This window comes from Osmia lignaria, chromosome 7 (genome assembly GCF_051020975.1).
Source record: "Osmia lignaria lignaria isolate PbOS001 chromosome 7, iyOsmLign1, whole genome shotgun sequence".
Lineage (NCBI taxonomy): Eukaryota > Metazoa > Arthropoda > Insecta > Hymenoptera > Megachilidae > Osmia > Osmia lignaria.
The window spans coordinates 7602105-7623007 of record NC_135038.1 but is presented as its reverse complement, the minus strand read 5'-3'; the positions used below and the strand labels follow the sequence as shown (position 1 = coordinate 7623007).

The 20903-nt window shown below is 33.4% G+C and overlaps 2 protein-coding genes across 4 annotated transcripts in view; one reads left to right on the top strand and one right to left on the bottom strand.

Annotated features, from left to right (window-relative positions):
• dpr1 (defective proboscis extension response 1) overlaps nucleotides 1-20903 on the bottom strand; it is a 221829-nt gene that overhangs the window by 105693 nt on the left and 95233 nt on the right. The window lies entirely within an intron of this gene.
• On the top strand, nucleotides 649-14043 carry LOC117604455 (E3 ubiquitin-protein ligase MARCHF8). Of its 2 annotated transcripts, XM_034324524.2 has the most exons (8): nucleotides 649-922; nucleotides 1477-2231; nucleotides 2311-2521; nucleotides 8455-8580; nucleotides 8733-8854; nucleotides 9038-9165; nucleotides 13676-13824; nucleotides 13924-14043. In XM_034324524.2, exons 3-8 carry the CDS (start codon nucleotides 2340-2342, stop codon nucleotides 13946-13948), a joined length of 732 nt encoding a protein of 243 aa, XP_034180415.1. In that variant the 5' UTR covers nucleotides 649-922; nucleotides 1477-2231; nucleotides 2311-2339; the 3' UTR covers nucleotides 13949-14043. The 2 variants fall into 2 exon arrangements, with proteins under 2 accessions (XP_034180415.1, XP_034180414.1); XM_034324523.2 differs by lacking the exon at nucleotides 1477-2231.

The window sequence follows — 20903 nt, the reverse complement described above, 5'->3', positions numbered from 1 at the left end:
CAAAGGCTCTTTCTATTCTCGAACATCAATGAAATGTTTGACATTTAACGAAACATAGAATTCAAACGTGATTGCAAATTCTGTTTAATATTTCATGGTAGAAATTAAACAAAATTTATATAATGAAAGCAAACAATACATAAATAAATATACTAATGACTCGGTTACTTTATTAGGAATCTAAAAAAATTCTAAACATGAAAAATCTATAAATATTTTAAAAATTCTATTACATATTCACAGTCAACAAGTTTTGAAATATTTTTGTAATTCAATATTTTACCAAATTTATTCCAAAACGTTGATAGAATACAAATTTTGTAATACCAGGTTATTATTCAGTGAAATAATTATTTCGACCTACTTACAATTGTAATTAATTATTTCCAATGTCATTTTACTGATCAACTAGAAATTAAAATATGTAATACAAACCAATCCGAACCAATTTACTTTACAATAACATATAAAATGATCTTGATAATGAATAATAATTATAAAATATATTCATATCATACTGAAACGATCAATAACTAAAAAATGGTCAAACATTTATTGATTCTGGACAAATTAAAATCTCCTGAATCATTTTTTAACCCATCTTTCTCTTTAATTTGTTTATTCGTTCGTCATTTATCGAGATGAAAAGTTGCAAATTGAAAAAGAGGGCGTACATCCTGTTTCACTAAAATGAACTGACAGTTTTATCGGTTATTCAGATCGACATTATTTTCCCGTTTTCTCGCCTTTTTCTCTTTTGCTTCGTTTGCACGCGGAAGTACTGCATTAAATAAGAACCAGATCCGATAGAAATTACTGTATCAAGTGGCTTCTGAATATTCCTACATTATATTCCTTGAGAAACTGTTGAGTTGTTTGGTTATGCCTTCGCCGACAAATGTTTATCACGATGGAGATGCAAGTAAGTACATTTTAAATTAATTATTCAGTTCAAATAACCGAGAAGGAATTCGGTACTTGATTGCTGAAATAAAATATGGTAATATATTTTCACCCTTTCATCTAATGACTTTTTAAATTTAAATTTATGAAAGCAGTGCACGAATATTTTTTTTACTCAAAATTTAGAATTTTACTGCTTATGAGGAATTCAAGTTTCTGGAGTAGAGGATAGGAAACAAGATTTCCTGAGAAGTCAGTGCAAATAGACTTGCATGAAAATTGAATTGAATTTCAGATATTCACAACCGGGCTTATAACTTTTTTATAGTTACTTTTACATTATTTTTGGCGAAACTTCTGCTTCTGTAATTTTCTGTACGGGTACTTTGCTTAAAACCCTTATCAATTAATACAGTTCCTACATTTTAATTAAATTAAATATCTAAACACAAATATAATACCACAAAATTATTGCAAAATTAATATCAAATACAATAAGCATATTTCTAAGATTTGCAGCAGTTTCTGCAAAGTTTTATGAGATCCTATTTATTTTCTGTTCTCTCTCACCAGAAATTTCACAAGATATTAATTAGACGGTAAACGACTTTAATAGTTAGAAGAGAGCACTACATCATAAAATTATTATAACATAATTAGCGACACTTAGCCCTGCTTTGAGACTGTACACCTACCTAAGTACTAATAAAACATAGCGTCATTGCGAAACTTGGCATCCACAGTTCGAACGATACCATCCTGCTTGTAATTCAAGAGGCAATATCAGATTTCACATTGATTAATTCTGGGGAGTAAATTCCCACAAAGCCTGCCATTACGCCTAATAGGCTGTAAATACACGCAGATGCGTGCAGAACGTGGTGGGACATACATGTGTACCGTATTCTGTTCACCACCCTCTCTCTGTTTCCTGTTATTTTTAACTTTGCACCTGAGGGTGTTACAAACTAGCAATTCGAAATTATTTCACGGTAGATGTAGATAGTATCAGAATTCATGTATCCAATAAATATTACAAATAAACGAAAAAAATCTTCAGGTACATGAATTCTTTGCAAAATTAACAAAAAGAAATTCAATAAATATTCGTACGATTTTCGTACGAACTGATGTTACGTCAAAGACGCAACAGTTAAAATTGTTCGCTCTGCGAACGCTTTCTACATCCACTGTATAAAACAAAGTGAATTTCAAACGATTGGAAAGAAACGTTTTGATAAAAAGAAATATATCGAATTTGTTGGTCGATTAATCGATATTCGGGGCATGGAATTTCCGAGAAAACCGACCGTTACGTCGAATAGGGTGTAAGTAAACGCGTGTACAGAGCGTGCTGGATCATACATATGCACCAGCAACCGTGTGTATCCTTCTCTTCGATTCCAGTTAACGTGGATCACGAACACAGCATCCCGATGCTGCCGGTCACCGTTCCCGAGGGTTCGTCCTGCAATTTAAATGACTGCGACACGCAGCAAATTCCTCTCGGGGTCGGCCAACAAGAACAGCTTACCCGCAGCCTGGTCTCGGTCGGTTCCAGCGTCTGCCGAATCTGTCACACTAACACCTCCAAGGAGCCACTCATATCACCTTGTAGGTAAATGTATCATTTACTAACTCAAACTATTTTAAATTTTCATTTAATTTTATCTATGGAATTTCTTCGAGAAAAGGGTTGTATCATTAACCCAATGATAATTTTCAGTTAAATTATTTCTTTTCCTTTTCACCTTTCCATTTAAGCAAAAATTTTAATTACGAATCAAAGTGTAGAAAGAAAAAGAAAATTGGAGAGAGGGAAGGGGGCACATTACCACCCTTTGTTTTAACACTTTGGCTTCAAAGAGTAAAAGGAAAACACATTTATTCCTTTTTAATTACTTATTCAATATAGAACAATGAGATATAAATGAAAAATGTTGAGTGAAATATATTATTAAAAAGGGAATAAATTGAATGCAGTAATATAGGTTTGGTATGATTTCAAATCACATATAGAGCTTTCATGTGACAAGCATCCTTTCGAACAAAAAACAAATATGCCTGAATTGTCGAGAAGAAAAGGTGCGTATGCAGCAGACACATTTCGCGTTGTCCTCTTGATTTACAAGCTTTCCGAGCGTGTAAATTGATATCGTATACCTACCATGTGAATCCAGGAATAGGAATACATGAACGTCACCGATAAAGAAGATTTCATTGGTAATATTTCATCGACAATAACATCCACAACAATGTCATTCATCAACAATTCGCAGAAATTACATTTTCCGTCGCGCAATTATATCAACGAACGGAGTTCATTCATCGCAAAGTGATTAAATATAAAAAGCATTTACATTTTTATGATACGTCAATTGATCGTTTTCAAAGTTGTTCCCGAAATATCGTCAATTTTCATTTTGACAATTCATTGCAATAAAATCCTGATGGTTTAATACTCTTCCAGTTTTCAGACAAATAGCGCTCAAAAAGTAATTCTGTCGCGAAAATAACATTTGAATCCGAATTTTAGGAATTTTAATCGGATACTATCGATTTTATGGAAAGTGGAATTTTTTAAAAATTCCAATGGGCATCAATGAATGAATACGAATTAAAAGTTTAATCTTTCAAGCTTTTGAGGTTCTAATTTCAATACCATTGCAAAGTTTTCATATAATTTGATGACATAAACTTAACACGAAATAGCAAATATAACTACAATTAGACTTGTAACATAAAGTGGTTAGATATTAATTATAGTAAATAATGATTGACTTCAAAATATGTAAACTCTGAATTAAGTATGATTTATATTATTATAATTTCATTAATAATGTTTTAATTGCTACACAATTTATGTCATGAGTAAAATTAAATGAAAAGCTATTTATAAAAATTTATTGGCGCTAATTAGTGAGAAACCTTTGATAAAAAGTAGTCGAAGCATGCCAGGCATTTTACAAGAACTGTAATCATTTTAAATGCCTTTTAACGACGGAACTGCGGGAATGCTTGTAAAAATTGCCCGTTAATAGCTCGAAAATTTCGTCTTTTCCCACTAATTATCCGTCAGTTCTATATGCAACAAAATTTACCCAAGCAAAATTCATTCTACATTAAATCCTGTAATCACGTAAACCGATTACGCGTCCTTTTAATATTTTGAAGATGATGAGCTTGTATAGACGTTCAAAGAAAATCATCTACATTCAACAAGTCTCTTCTAATATTCTGAAAAATATTATAAAATTTGTAACGAATGTTTAACAGAAGAGATATTTTGCATACGTGCTTCATATAAATAAGTTAATTCAATTTGTAAATGTATACACGAATCAATACTATTATAATATTGCTGTTCGTTTTGGAAAAGCAGAATAGGTAACAAATATTTGAACGCCAGAAACAATCGCTATTGGTACGAATAAATCGTTTTACAATTATACTCATAAATTATCGAATGCAACGACGTCAAATATGCTTGTTTGTCGATGAACGTACATAAATGTACATATTGCGATATTGAAATAATCAGGTCAAATACGATTCGTGTAAATGTTAATCTTGAATCACTGTGTTAAGCTCCAGCATAGCAGTTAACAAAGTAGATTTTCACCAACCTATTACTTCAAAAGATAATTAAACAAAATATTTTCGTTCCACGAAGAAATAATTAAATATTGAATTTCCATTTTAATTAAGAAAAATACATTTTTAAAATAATTTTAAATTTGTAAAATAATTCTTTACTCTTATTTTTTGTAATGGAATCTCAACTTCTTTGCATATTATTTTTTGATAAGCATCATATAATGAAAGTTTGTTGAATAAGATTTTATATAATACCGTACTCTCATTTTTCTAATAATTTGAATTGATGCAACCATGATATGAAAAAAAGTCCTAAAGCCAAGAGAGGTGTCAAGAATTTTTTTATATATTCTCGAAGATCTTAAATTATATTAATAATAATTTGGACACTTGTTAACGGTTATAAAATTAAAGCCTTCAATTTCGTTCCAAGTATTTTGAATACCAGAACATAGATGACACAGTAATTTCTTTAAAACATTCTACCTTTCATATCTTTTTCACGTATAATTTTATAAATAATTTTATGAAAGAAATTATTAAACCGTGCAGCTGGCACACTTTTCAAAAACTATTCAATCCTCTACACGACTTTGCAATTATGCAAGCGGTGCGTTAATCCCCTCAATTTTGAAACAGAATAGTGTATAGTCTAAATGGTGCACTTGAAAAATGAAAAAAAATTTATTTTTTCGGTCACTAGCTATTAAAACGATAAATCATTTACGCAGCCTGAAAGTTATTCAATGAATTCGCGCAATCCTTGCGTGAAAATCGTTTCAACAGGATCCAACCTGCATTTAAATTCGGCATTTTCACATGTCAAATGCGAATCATCCCTTTCCAACGAGTGTACAACCGTTCCAAATCTAATTAAGGGCTCGACCTAGCGTTCTATAACTTTAGTTTCGCTTCAGTACCGCCGAAAAGTGAATGAAAAAGAGGCACAGCGTTATTTCAATGCGCGAATAAAAATTTCACCGGTGTGCTCTGACTTTTTATTTTTCACCTTTCTTTCTTCGCAATCTCTGATTTTCTTTTCCATCTGCCTATTTCTCTTTTTCCACGCCATTCACACCGAACCCCCCCCCTACCACCGTTATATTTTTTTTCCCCTCTTTCGCGTTTATTTCTACGTTCTCGTTTCTCTTTTCCCTCTACACCATCCGCGAACTTAATTCACCAGATCCTCGTGAGAATTCTCACGAAACGACACGCGTATCGCGTGACCCATTTCTTTTCACCTCTTTCTCTATGGCTTCCACGATCCAACGCTATAACCATCACGAACAGCGTCGTATTTAACAAGGTGTCAAAAGGCGTGAACTCGCGTAACTGTGGGATAAGGGTGCCGATTCAGAAAGGAATGAACTGTCATGGATAATAACAAGATAATTAGAAAACTAAAGAATCAAGTAAATAGGAAGCTCAATCTTGGCAGCTTATTTTATAATATTTTCAACACATCCTGGCTGAGCTAACAGATGCAATCCCATCACTGTCGTCTGTTATGGATAAATCTACCCAAGCCGGATGGAAGGTGTCGAATACGACAGAAGATTATAGAAATGCAATTTTTTTTCTTCCAGAAGTGTTGTAGAACTTATCCTATCATATTATTTATTTTTGATAATTTTTCTAAGTACCATCCGGACGCAATTTTATGACATAAAGTATCACAAATTTGAAGTAGAAATTTTTCATTAAAATGACAAACTAGTTGAATGATTTGTATTGGAAAAAAAGAAAACGATACCACTCGGTGTGGTTAAGCTTCACCGCATCGTACACGTGTCTCGATTGCGTTCGGTTACGCAATTCATCATTGTGATTAGTTCGGTTTCGATGGATTCCACGTGGGCTGACTACGTTTGATCCTGGCTACATACAGATTAGAATTGGATCAGACGTACACCGGGCACGTGCTATCCATTAATTTCAAGAAAATCTTCCTTGGACCCGGTTTGATCAATTGTAATGGCGGAGAAAATGAACTCGGTAATAGTTTATGCTCTTTGGAGATACTTGGACCAATTGAAGTTTAACCGGCGTTCGTTCCATTTTTTAAACATTTCAGATAAGTTATTAGCAATATTTCAGGGAAAGAAATTAGAAGACGATTAGAAGCTTCTGTAACGCTCCACAAGTAATAGAATTTATAGGTGTAGATGAAAATTTGAATTTCCACTTCAAATTTTTTATTTTTCTATCGATGTCTGTACAGTCGGGCGAAAAATTTTCCCTGCGACGGGACAAAGTAAAAAATTTATAATATTCGTGCACAAAGGATGGTGGAAAAACGAATCAGAAACATTCGAGTCGTCGGATCGCGATGTTTTTTGGGCGGAAAATACCTTTTTCTATTATTTTCCTCGCACGAAGTCGAGCGAACCCGCGAATAAATGGCGAAGAGCGAACCGGCTTGATGAAACGCGATGGATGTTTAGAAAGTGGACTCGGTGCAATTCAGTTTCCGGGAAGCGGAATAATTGAAGGAGGCGAGAACGAACTTTTGCTTATGTATTGAAAAGCGCGACGAGACGTGAAGAGGGAAACGTTGCGCGCCGGACAATGTTGTAGAGATTTCACTATTCGAACCACCGGAAATCAAACGATACGAGAAAAACGAACTAGAACATTGATTTATCTCTCAGATTTTTATGCTCTATCGGGAAATTCGGTTGCACTTAAAGTAACAACGAAACGAAACATTATATATAAAAAGAGACAAATTAATTAATTTAATTTACGCTTCTCACTTCGCAATAAATGCCAATTTTCTCTGCAGCAGTAAACATTTTAATTAGTAAAATAATTATCGTAGATTTCTGTGACATTACAGACGATTGCAATACAAACTGTTTTTGTTAAACTGCTTGCTCAGCATTTTTCTATGAAAATTCTAACCGAACACAGTCGGCAGGTATAAATGTTGCAGATTTTACTACGATTCAGCTTACTCAACGTTTCTGGTTCGGTCTCCGAGCATGCTAAAAGCCACGTTTTAACCTGCTGAAGTAGGCAAACACACGTCTAAGAAACTTGAACGCGATGCGACTCACTAACTGCAAAACGGCATAATTTTAACAGCTGCCGCCACGACAGTTATCGTGTTAACCCTTTTTTGTACTCGAGTCACTTGTTTCTGGCGTAGACAATGTTTGACAACGCACTCAAAGTGTGCCTTTTGAGCACACCAGTAAAGAAACTGTGGACTAAATACACTTTTTTCTGAAAATAATACAATTAATGCATATTTTATGTACAACGTTATTGTTTACTCCGTGGTTACAAATGTATTTCAATAATTTAAAAGGCACTTTACTCGAGCCGTTACCCTTTCAAGGAATAAAGAAACATGCAGAGGCGTGAAAAATGTGTGCAAGACGTAAGAAGTCGAATAGAAATCTCGGCTGTCCTCGTAATTTTCAAACTTGCAGAACTTCTCCTTATTCGAATGTTACTATGAAATATAACGAGCCTGAATACTCCGAAGGAAATAAGATCGAACTGGCTCAGGTTCGTGATGCACGAGCACTTTTATAACATGAATTTCGACGCGTTCGTAAGACGCAAGATTGAATCGATCTTCGATTCGACGAGAAACGTGACGATGAAATCGTTTTCGAAAATAGACCAATCTATCCTCGACGTTCATTTGTTAAATGGATGTATGAAAGATATACTTCCGGGAAATATTGAGCTGACTTTTATCTATTAATCTTCATTGCTTCATATTGTATTTGTGCCATCAGTGTTCCCGGATAATGAAGAAAATATTGAAATTTAAAAAAAAAGGATAACACGGGAACTGAATTCCTATCAATCTTCATTTTATCAATTTCATTTTCATTCTTATTATGTTGCAAATTTTCGTTGAAGATAATATTGAAATTTCAGCTCTTAATATAGTTATTGATTCGTTACTATTATTTTTATAATTAATCGTTTCAGGTGTAAAGGATCATTGGCTTATGTGCATCTCGCTTGCTTAGAAAGATGGTTGAATCAATCGTCTCGTTCCTATTGTGAATTGTGTCGTTATCACTTCAACGTCATCGAAACGCCTCGTTACAGATTGTAAGTAAATTATATTACTTACTTAATTGTATAACACAATTCTAGAACTTTATTTATCAATTTTATTATATTCGATTCCATTTCGAAAGCAACGCATGAAAATTCAACTTGTTTTCGACTTGCATAGTGATCACTTTTATGGGAACCTTCAGGCCAGAATCGTTGAGAATATGGATTACCCATCCGAGGAATCGTAGAAACATACAGTCAGATTTGCTTATCTTCACATTACTTTCTGTCGTTACGATGGGCTTGGTAACGGTATGCCTTTTAGGTGAGTTTGCTCGTTGCGAATATGAGATTATTACCGAACACAGTTACCATCGACTTTATTATCTTTTTTATTTACTATCCAATTAATGTTGATTGCGGTCGTATCTTTCTATTGCGAGTCATTCGTGTTCCCTTATTACCATACGATCCATGAATATTATAATTATTTGAAATTTTAATGCAGGTATGCAATACTTTGTTATCGAGGGAAAGAAACTTGGAATTTCGAAGCTCTGGACCAGAAGGGCCATATGGTTTTTCCTCGTCATTGTAGTGCTGGGATATATCACGACAGTGTATTTCTTGGGAAAAGTAATTATTTTTTTAAGTATTTATCATTCAGTAACAAATATCGATTCCATTACGTACGGTTCTTACTCTGACGTGGCTGACCATATATGTACTTATTCTACTTCCCTGATCAGGTGGCTATCTCTGCCTACTTGTCTGACTACTAATTCTACTTCTTTAACTTCTTATAGGATATACTACTTGTCTAATTACGTAACATATTCATTTGCTTGTCTTGCTACCTGTGTATTCTTTATGTCTGACCATTCGCCTACTCATACTACTTATATGACTACCTACTTATGTACAGCATTCTACCGTCCAAATATTTATTTTTCTGCATGCAATATGAATGATAATTTTTCATCTGATTATAGTACTGAAGTCTATGTACTTTTATTGATCTAGAATTCATTGGAATTAGATTCTTTTACCTTATTTTACATACGACGAGTGTTTAGTGAAGTCCTTCGAATTTTCTTAAGAAGCAACGTAATTATCTTAGCATATGATTTAGTATAATACAGCGTTACATTTACAGACAGTAAAATAAACTAATTCGGTTACCGACAAGTTCTTTAACTGACCCACCGGAATCTGAAACTTTCCGAGTTTCTCGTGTCAGCCACAAGCTGACTTTTTGTGCAAATTCAAGGCATATTCTTCCCCTGAGTAATCCCCTTAATGACTGAGCAGTTTGCTCTTTCATTTATTTTTTTCTCGCAACTTTAAATCCGTCCAGTACATCCACTAGTTGGTCAGACAGAAACTTCAAACTTGCCACCTTTGTTTTCATCAAGCAGAGATGGTGCTTCATTTAAATGCGTCGACCATTTTCACACACGACTCCAGTTCTTCTATTTCAAAAATAATGAAAATTGCTTGGCCCTTCCTGGACGTATAATAACTAGTTACGTTTTGTTATGACATTTCACCGGTCATTCTCGTTTGTCGTTTGCAATTTCTTTTATTCGTGCACGCAGAGAAAATTGAAGTATCTGACAAAGTTTCTATTTTAAAAATTACTGAATAGCTGTTTTCATTTCGATTCTAACAGTTTACAATTTTTACTTGACAGTAAATATTTGTTACGACATGTTATTTTAAAACCGTTTCAATATTAGAGCTTCAACAACCAATAACCAATAGATTTCGACTTCCAAACATCAAATAAAAACAACCAGTAACCGAGGAACAAATTTTTCATGGAACAAGTAGCTGTTCGAAACTTTACAGTGTCTTCCTCGACTAGAAACTTTACATGACTGAAACGTAACCGTGTTGGAGAAGCACGCCGAAGAAAATTTATTGCTTGCAAGCGAAAAGAAACGCGTTGAGTCTACTTGAGCTTGCTAGCCTTACAAGTGCGCTTGGATTTCCAGAAGCTTGTAAACATCATTCTCATAAATTCACTGCTAAAAGTTTCCTGAACTTCCTTATATGCTTGGCCATAAAATTATTGCAATTAATACGTACTCTTTGAAGCTGAGATCGGTATAAAATTAAATTTTATTCCATATTAAAATCAAACTCAGGAGAAGGTTTCGATTGCTCGCGACTGGTTTCAAGCTTCTTATTTTAATTACAAATCTTATCGAGGTATTTTTGTTGAAATGTATTGGCTATTGTTGAGATAAAGAATGATGTACGTATTAAATTATGTTTCATCTTCTATCTATTTAATTTTCTACGTTGTTTTAACCTTTAAAATAATCGTGTATCAAACGTCGGTAGTTCCAGTGTTAATTAACTTCCTAATTAAGCCAAGCAAGGTAATGTTACTATTCTAGTGTTGATACAATTACACAAGATCCAGATGTTATATGAACATGTAACTCTAATTGAATGTAAAGAGCATCGGAATTTATGGTACTATCTAACACATCATAAGATTAACAGCTACATTGCCTCCTTTTCTTCCCGATGCAATTACCACGAAACAAACCACCCTTGGAAAACAAAGACCTCGCCGAATTCCTTTCCTCAACGAGTTAGCTAGCATTCCCAGGAGGGTTTAAACGTACGGTTTCATTCGCGTCGGTTGTTCCTCCGCAGTGGAAAATGTTATCGAGCGTTTCGTTCGAGGGTAAAAACACGAGGAATTTCGCGTTGCATCTGGAACTAAGCTCGGAGGCAGGTCTAGGTCGGTAACCTTTTCCAGCCTCTTCCCTCCTATTTCTCACGGTTTATGTTTATGCGACACGATTCAAACGACCCAGATAACGGAGCGACCCGAAGCGGATGCATTTGAGCCACGGCCGCAAAGGTGAAACAGGTGAACTGACAGTTGGCCAACTGAGCCGGAACAAACGCGACACGACACCTTCCTTCCGGTTAAAGAAATAACGCCAACGACAGATGCCGGTGGAACGGCACACCGTTCAAATACTTCTGGATCCCTTGGAATTCTCCGGGTAACCAAGAAGGATGAAGGTTAATAAAGTTCTTCGACGGAAGCGTCTTTCTTATGGCTTATTTTTCCACCAACTTCCGCGCAAGCTTGTTACCTTGGAATATAAATTAACGGCGAATATCCTTGGCGAAGTGGTAACTTATTAAAATTCTATGGAAGGAAGTTGAGTTTGATGGAAAGAAACGCAGCGTGCATAGCGGTTTAACGTTTGCCTGCTTTTCACTGAAACGGAGGAAGGGTTTGTGGTCTTCTGGTACAACGAAAGACGAGAAGATAATTAAGCAGAAAATAAACACGAATGTGGGCTATCATCATGGGAGAACTGTGCGAGCATTCTAAACGTGGTCAGGAGTTAGCAATGGAAAATCTTCGGTATTATAATGCTTCATTTTCTGAGCTTATTTGTACTTCCGTAGTGTCCAAATTTTAAGTGATAAAAAGACAGGAAAATATTTTTAGAACACGTTAAGATCGACAATTTAGAGAGAAAAGTTTAAATTAAAGATTAGGTACTGTCAAAATTTGACTTTATATTGAAAAGCTCAACTCGATTTATATCGAAATTCATTTGTGAGTCAAAGTTGACCCAATATTGGCCCCCAGTACCACTGCATTTCAAATAAAGGTAACTCTTTGAATTGAACGTTTATCTATTATAAATATATAAAACGTAAAAAGATGAAAAGATTTTAATTACGAAAGATACATCGTACAGAAAATGAAGAATGTTTACGCTACATTTCTGTCATGAAATTTAACAAGAAATTGAACATTGTAGAAAGAATATCTGAAGGGTGCTTAATAGAGGGACAACTTCCTTTTATACTGTTTTGTACTAACGTCAATCAGCTTTTAGAACTTTCATCTCAGCTCGTTTTCAAAGAACAATTTATTTTCATAAAACTATGAAAATACAATAGAAACAATATACTGAACAAACACGATAAAATAAAGAAAATCTAGAATTATTTTTAAAAAATTATATGGGAACTCTTAAGGAAGTTTACACACGACTCAAGTGAATTTAAGTTAAATATAATAAATAAAAATTTAAAATACATAATTCACGTATTAATTTCAGAAATGATTTTACTGCAGAAAAATGTACCTACATGAAATTTCACCTATGTTTCTTAAATACAGAATCGCCAATGTTCTCAAGTTTTCACGGAAAAATTCTCCTAAAATTGGCTGTGTTAGACACGTGGGCAAGGTAACGGGGGAATATGAAAAGACAAAAAAGAAATGGAAAGCTGAACTGAAAAAGGGGCAGCAAGATATTGCAAAAAAGGCGGAGGTTGCTTGCACTAGGAATCACTAGGAGTTCCTTTCATCCTTTTGAAGCTGCCTGCGGTTGATGGAGGCTGTAAAAATACAGCAAACAGGCGGCGGAATTTCCGCTATCGCTTTATACTTGACATTACATGGCTTACGTCCAATATTTCCTGATACCGACTGAGGATCAACGTTTGACAAACGATAGAACATCTTAAAAAAAACTTATGTTCCAAGATTTAAAAAACTTGGTTTTAATAGATCTTCTGTTCAAGAAAACTAAATTTCTATTTTCGACTAATTGAACTCACTCTTTTACTATCAGTATTCAATTAAAAATTTGTCTAACTAAGAACACCTATTTTTTAGATGAAATAATACCTAAATTAAAATTTTCAAAGTTTTTATATCTTTTTATTTAATTGTTCAATTATAACATATTAAATTCAAAATGTTTTATGTACAAACAAATTATAAGATGGAAATAAAATCAAAGTAATAGATCAGAGATGAATCAAATCCATTCTAAAAAGGAAAAAGAAATGCGTTTGCCAGTGAGTATTTCAATGGAAACGACAGAAGAATTTCAAGTGAAATCTTGTTCCTACTCCTATAAATTCAATTTCTATCGAATCGGAATCCGGCCAGTGCACATTTAATTGAGAATTATCACGTATACGTGACAGTCTGGAATCAGTTTCATCCCTCGCGATCAGGTCATTCGAGACTAATTTATTGAGAAGAGTGTCTTTTGATCCTGACAACTGAAACGACCTAGATAATTTACACCGTGCAGATTTTTCTCTATTTTTCCGGCTCTGAAATCATTTTTCTTTTGCTCAGGACCAGGTGTCGCCTTGGTACAGGTGGTGGAAAAGTACCGTGAATGTCAGGCTCGTTATGGACCCTCAACTATTCAGGAGGCCACCAAACGACTCCTTTCAAGGATACGAGAATCAAACGACGGATAATACTGTTTTACATAATGTCAGGTTTGTGAACTTAAAGGATATCCTTATTTCACTTTGTACACTACAAAGTCAACTCCAGTGTAAAATTATAATTACATGCTACTATACAAATTTTTTCAGATGCATTGCAGGAAATCCTCAATGACGACAAAAGAATTTCGAATATGTTTCTATTTACCTGTTGCAATAATTCTATTCAAGAAGAATGAATTGTTCTAGTTCTATAACAAATATGTTTAAAATCTTCTGTTCTAAATAAAATTAAATATTTCATACAGTTTATGTAGTAATTCTTTGCAACAAAATATTTTTAAATGACACGAATGTAAAATTAATTATTCCATAGATAATTAAAAAATAAAATAATAATAATTTTCTTGCAATTTGATTTACTTAGAAGAATAGAGGGTCTAATATTCTCAATAATCAATATCAGTAAAGCAAAACTATTTTTATATTCCCAATAATGAGATCATTTATCTTCTAGAAAATAAATTTATAGTCACTACTAAACAAGGTCTGAGTTCAAGTATTTTCATTCGAGTAGAATCTAAAACATAAAGATAACGATGGTTGTTTGTGCCTAGCTTCGGAACGAAATGTATGATAATAGCGCGATATAAATAGTTGGCGAACCGCCAGGTGAGTTAATTGCTAGATCAGCAGTAGTTTCGTTTTCTCTGTGCAGCCACGTCGGGTCGGGCTAATTTTTTCTTGGCAAAAGGTGTGCCCGAGCTCGAAAGATATTCTCATTTAATGCATCGCCGTGGCTGCACCTGCATTTGGATCTCATTTGGAAGATTAAATCTTTCGTACGACCCGCGAATTATGTACACTTTCTAAGACAGACTGAAATCTGAAAATGCGCTGCAGATAAGCTGATGAACAAAATAGCTTGGAGCAATTTAAGCCGTGTCTCGTTGTAGAAATTTATCGTGTTAAATAATTTATTATTGCAAAATTCTACTTTACTGCATTTAATATAATGAATAATTTAATTGCAGCTTTTCTATTTCTCGGAACCATGAATATGTATGAAAGTACTATTAAAAAAGAAATCAAAGAGTTCCAGAAGCAAACCACGTGTTCACCAGATTTTCATATCAGAGAAATAAATCGTAAGCCAAAAGCCGAGCAATTAGCAGTAAATATTCTTCGTCTCGTTCTGGATAATCCGTGCTTAAACGGCAGCCGGGTTCGTTCGACTTTATCCGGTAGTTAGTTAAGCTTCAACAAACCAATTACAGTGTCCTGCGAAGGAGAGGTACTGACTATCGTTGGATCAGGGGCCGAGTGAACTGCGCGGTTAGCTTGACATTAAGTGCGGAACAGCTGATCCTTAATGACCAATTCGCGGAATTAGGCGGTGTAATTAATGGCCGCACGAACGAGCCGCTTACGATCCCTAGTTACCAACGCTTTGACACGTGCCTCACTGTTTGTTGAATATGTACACTGACGACTAACGACAGTCCTCTTCATTTTGACAAATCAAAGATACACAGGACATACATGACCTAATGATGTTTGCAAAAATATAATATTGAACGCGCAAGAAAATTAATTCTTAAATGAATGATATTTTCAAAAATATTAACTACTATAAAATGTTCTTTTGGCTTTTCTGTCTACTTTTTATTTTAATATTTATTTTAATTCAATTAAAATAATACAAAAACGTCGAGTAAGATCTACTAGGCTGATTGTTTAAATATCTGAGATTGAATGCATAGGTAATTAGAGCTTTCGTGTTTCAATTAAACTTCACTATTAATTTCTCATATCTAACGTATCATAAGGAGAAAGAGACACGCTGGAAACTATAATGACACAATTAGCAATGCAATTATAACTACAATTGCTTAGACTAATAGGTACCATAATTGCTGGATATTGTTACCCCTTTATCCCATATTTATATTACAATTGAAATTTTCCTTTTGATCGTTGTATAAATATTATTTTAATAAATTCCTCATTTGTCCTATAATAAAATGGAGAACATTACAAAGTGCCAAAACCAGAAATAATTCGTTTCTCGAGAAACTCGTTTATTAAATAATTGGGCATTAAAAAGCAATGTATTTCCGGGATACGTTTCAAAAATAATAAAAATCGAGGAAACGAAACGAACAGATGAAATATGAACACCATATATACGAGACATTTTAATAACCACAATGCACTGGCCGTCCAATCCGTAGTAAAAAAAGGAAAAAAAAAATGAGTTGACCATAGATTTTGCAGGATTAAAGTGTACTTTACCGAAGCCAGAAGGGACCAATATGGAAAATGAAATATATAATAGAAGATATTATATCCTTTTCTCGCGTATTTCATTGTTTTTATTCGCGCAAAGTCCTTTTTTCGTTGCAATATTTTAACAAATTCTTCTGATAAAATGTCGGTATATTTTTATATATCATAATTTTTTTCATGGCATATTAATTGAAACGTGAACGATTTAATACAGAAATAAAAAATATTAATCCTCGGACGGCGGACCATGGAGAGAGCCCCAATTATAATTTAATTTTGTATTGCATATCATTTTCATTTTCTAAATTTTACACTGTTCCCTAAAAAATTATTCTTCTAACCTAACTTTAGACTAATATCCTTGTATATGTTCAGTAACAAACGATCCAGGCTCTGCTGTTCAAAGGTTAACTTATGAATCGAATATTAACACCTTGTAATCCTTTTAAGAAATAGCAGAATGTAGAGAAACGAAGTGAGCAACGAGAACAACCTAATTTTATTTTATACAATTTCAGAGAAGTTTATAAGTTTACTGGAGTTTATAATCCACTTTAGAGAGACGCTTCCGTATAGGTGGTTCAAAGAAGTGAAACTAAATCAAATTGCCCCTAATTACCCTTTCGTCGGAAACAGAAATAGGTCAGCTAACAAAGCGTACAAAACTGCTCTCAAAACACAAAACAGTGAGTCAAAACAAAAATTCAAAATTCTGAATGTAACAATAAACTCTTCTATCTTTACTATTCATGACTCGAACAAAGAGAAATAATAATGACTACCCCTGAAAAAGAATTTATCATTAGACACGAATATTTTTGAAGAATGATTATGTTCAACGGCAAAACTGCGCACTATTTTATTGTATATTATGAAATAAAATATTATGAAATATGTGCCTATGGTAGAAAATTTAACTGGCATTTCATACAAATTAAATATTAACGCAAAAGCGTGCACACGTGCTGAATTTTCTATTTGAAATATTTCCTAGTGGCGCTTCATTTTGTCGACGCTTTCTACGTCGGTCGTACAGAATTTAATTATCATGTCGCACTGACATTCATTTTGTCGACAAACCATTTCTCACCCGTCAACACCTCAGCAGATGCATACAAAAGTAGACTATAATAAAGCGCGATCAAACATGCAAAATTAGAGACACTAGGTGGTGCTAGAAAACAAGAAGTACTCGTAACCAACTGTGATTACGTCTAACTTTCAAATAGAAATATATATCTGCATGATTCATATTTCATCTAACAAGCAGTATTTAGCATATTTAAAAATTTAAACGTGAAATGTGAAAATCCTATGATCAAAAATTATTCGATATGCAACAGTTAAATGATTCAAAGCAATTATTAATCCTTCGAAAGTGGAACATAAAATTCGTCATGAAACTGAAATTGTCTGTATTTTGAGCAATTCTATCCCAGAATTAATGGAATACAATCGAGTATGGGAACGGAAATTTGCAGTTACATATTGGATGACAATTTTAAAGGAAAGTAGAGATTCAAAAAAGCCAATTTGTCGAAACCGCTGACTACGAACTAAATGGAATAACGCACAAAACATTTCCCGCTGACGAATGGAATTTTTAAACGGATCCAAACACACCGATACCCTTTGATGAAATACCTATTAAAGCCTACGAGTGCGAAACCATCAGGTTCTTGAACTTTGCCCTATCGATCCGTGAAATTACCGATATTTAACCCCTTTCGCGTTACCCTTTATTGGGTGCCAGTGAAATTTCTGTCGGTTTTCATGGTAAATAGTAAAATCTTTTATGCGTCTGTTTATTGCACCGCCGTTTTACGACCGTTTAAGTACTTTAAATTTCGTTAGTAAACACTACGTATCCTTTGAAATGAAATTCCCTATTTCTTGTGGAAGGAACAGTGAAAGAATTTCAATATAATTTGGATACAATTTAAATTTCTTCGAATTTGAATAGATCATTAAATTAATAGATGGTGGGATAAATTATAATTATAGGTTCAATTTTCTTTCAGTGCTTAATTAATCCCCTAATTTTATAATTTAATATATAAAATTTACAAGGAATAAAAATTACAAATTCAAGAAGAATTTTATATCATAAATCTATTAGAGATCTGATCACTAATTAGAAAATATTAGAAATGTTATTTTTCGCATCTGGAAAATTTCTAACAAGTTATCTATTTTTACTTCTGTTTCACCGACAAATATTATTATCTATTATTAATTTGTTATATATAAAATACGAAATTCTTTTATTTGAAGTGAAAGAACAATGGGTTTGATATTATCATTGATGAAACAATAGAACCGTCAAATAAACGCAGCTAATATTTCTTCGATACTACGTTCTGAAAGGTTCAACATAATCCTTTGGCTTTCTACTTTCTTCATACTAGAAAGTCCATTTATCCGAGGAATAAGAAGCGTATAGAGATGATTTATTGTCAGACGGATTATGCTAAGGATGTTGCATCACGAATGCATTTCTGACGATGATAAATTATGCCGAAATAGGGAAATTGTGTAGTGTTGCTATTTTAAGAAACCAGCCGTGTCGGAAATACATTTTTGATGATTTATGCGATCGAAAAATGTTACTTCCACGTTTACGTTTCGTTCGCCATATTCTATATCATCCATTATGTTAAAAATAGAAATGTCATTACTAGGAGTAATGATAAACGTTCGATACATTCTTTTATACAAATTCTAAGTTTCATAAATTCAACTTTAAAAACATTTAAAAATTATTAAATTCAATAAAAATTTTAAAGCTTCCGCAATTCGAATATTTTAATTATTTCTTGCAATACTTTAAGCACCAAGGATACAAATTTTTGCTAATGGAAAATCCAATTTTGAATTATCTGGAGAATCTACGGTCTTATCGTTAGAAATACGAGTAAATATCTATCGAAAGAATTATTTTATACCTATATAGCAGAAAATTTCAACTTCATAAAACAATAAACATCAAGGATTTACCATACAACCATAATTTTCATTCAACTTACAATAAACTACCACTTTAGAAGACAAAATACTTCCTCGTAATGCAGCACATTACACCGGAAGTACATTCAGAAACACATTAAATTTCTTGAAAACTATTGGCCGTTGCAGTAGCAAGCAAAAGCTCCGATTTTCCCAGGGATCGCGGCTCACGGGAATCAAATAAATTACCAGTGAATTATTGGTAAGTGCAGTTTTATAGGTGTTTCAAAACTGTAGCCAAGAAGGACGGTGTTCTATAGCAGTTTAAATCTCGTCGAAGGCGTAACAGAACTTCCAGTTTGCCTTATCTTTCTCTTCATTCAACCAAAGGCTTTAATAATCCGATGGTCTACTTGAAAATAGTTCTCCACGTATTGAGAAATTTCGTGAACTGTATAAATCCGCCAAACTAGACATGTTTATTTCATTGCCTATACAATCAATTCTCCTATACGTTGGATATTATTGAAATTATCATTGGCATAACCAGGATCTTCTGGGGTTGGTTAGGCCCACAGAATTGTAGAATATTAGAATTTCAAAATTTTTGATTTTTAGTATTTTGTAACCTTAGAATCTTAGAATTTTTAAATTGTTAGTTATGCAAATGAAAATAATGGTTTTCTTTAATTTCAAACTGAACTTCAATTTAATATAACTAATAATCAATGAAATATTCAATCAATTTAAGATGCACCATTTCTAATTTTTATTCTAATGGAAAACTCTATAAATGGATTAACATAAATTATTATTATTATTAATATATATAATTAGCTATAATTATACATGTACACTTCATATTATGTATACAGAGAGCAAAATACAATTTTCAGGTCACCCTGTTGTATCGGTAAGTACCATTCTATACAGTAACAATAATTAAAGAGTCATAAAGGATATTTCAGTAGCTCGTATTAATGATGAAATGTTAAAAGATCAACAGAGCAATTATAATATTGTTAAATATTCGACCAGCTGGTAATTGTGTCTGAAAATTAATCCGATACGCACCCAACAAATTTTGTAAATATGAAATATGTAATTTAATATCATAATTACTCCTGTGACACAGCTGAATACAAACTTCGTTATTTCGTTCAGTAATTATAGCCAGAATTCGTTTTAGATTTTTAAATTAGAGTTACAAGGTAATATGAATGGTAATTCAAAAGGACCACGTCAATGAGCAAAAATAACTTTTTCTCCAACGATTATTATCTAATATGCAGTGAATCAAATTTGAAATTAGTTGGAGAGTAGCGGAATTACGTTCCCCCGCTTATATCTTCGTTATAATGTCATTCTGGTATCGTAAACTAAGGCGAGACTCGATATTGGTAGTAAACGTGCAGTTGATGCAAAATCCAAACGGAAGGAAAGGGGGACGGAAAAAGGAGCAAAGCCAACTCTAATGGTTATGACTGGATCGGGTCAACCAACTATTCGCTGCATGGACAGAATACGTTCTGAATTGCGGTGGGTCACGTTATCCCACGACTCCAAAAATGGAACAGTCTCATAATAAAACCAGCAGGTTGCGCCCTCAGACAAATGTTTCAAAATCGTGAACACCAAGCCAGAATTTCAAGATTATGAATATTAATGTTTTTCTAAAACTTTAGTCGAACTTCAACTGTACTATACTACCCTACCCCATTTTATTATTATATTATTCCATACCTACTGTGTTGTTCTATAGATTTAAATATAAAAGAATTTATTAAATTTGTAAAAGAATTAAAAAATTAAAAATCATCAATTGACTCCATAAAATATTTTTTAAATGTTTGAAATAAAAGTTGGATGAAATTGTTATTCGGATTAGCAGCGTG

Excerpts from the sequence above, each read along its gene's own strand:
- LOC117604455 (XM_034324523.2), top strand. The coding sequence starts at position 883 with ATGCCTTCGCCGACAAATGTTTATCACGATGGAGATGCAA. Across the intron at positions 8,855-9,037 it reads GGTAACGGTATGCCTTTTAG|GTATGCAATACTTTGTTATC; the intron begins GTGAGTTTGCTC and ends ATTTTAATGCAG. Across the intron at positions 9,166-13,675 it reads CAGTGTATTTCTTGGGAAAA|GACCAGGTGTCGCCTTGGTA; the intron begins GTAATTATTTTT and ends TCTTTTGCTCAG.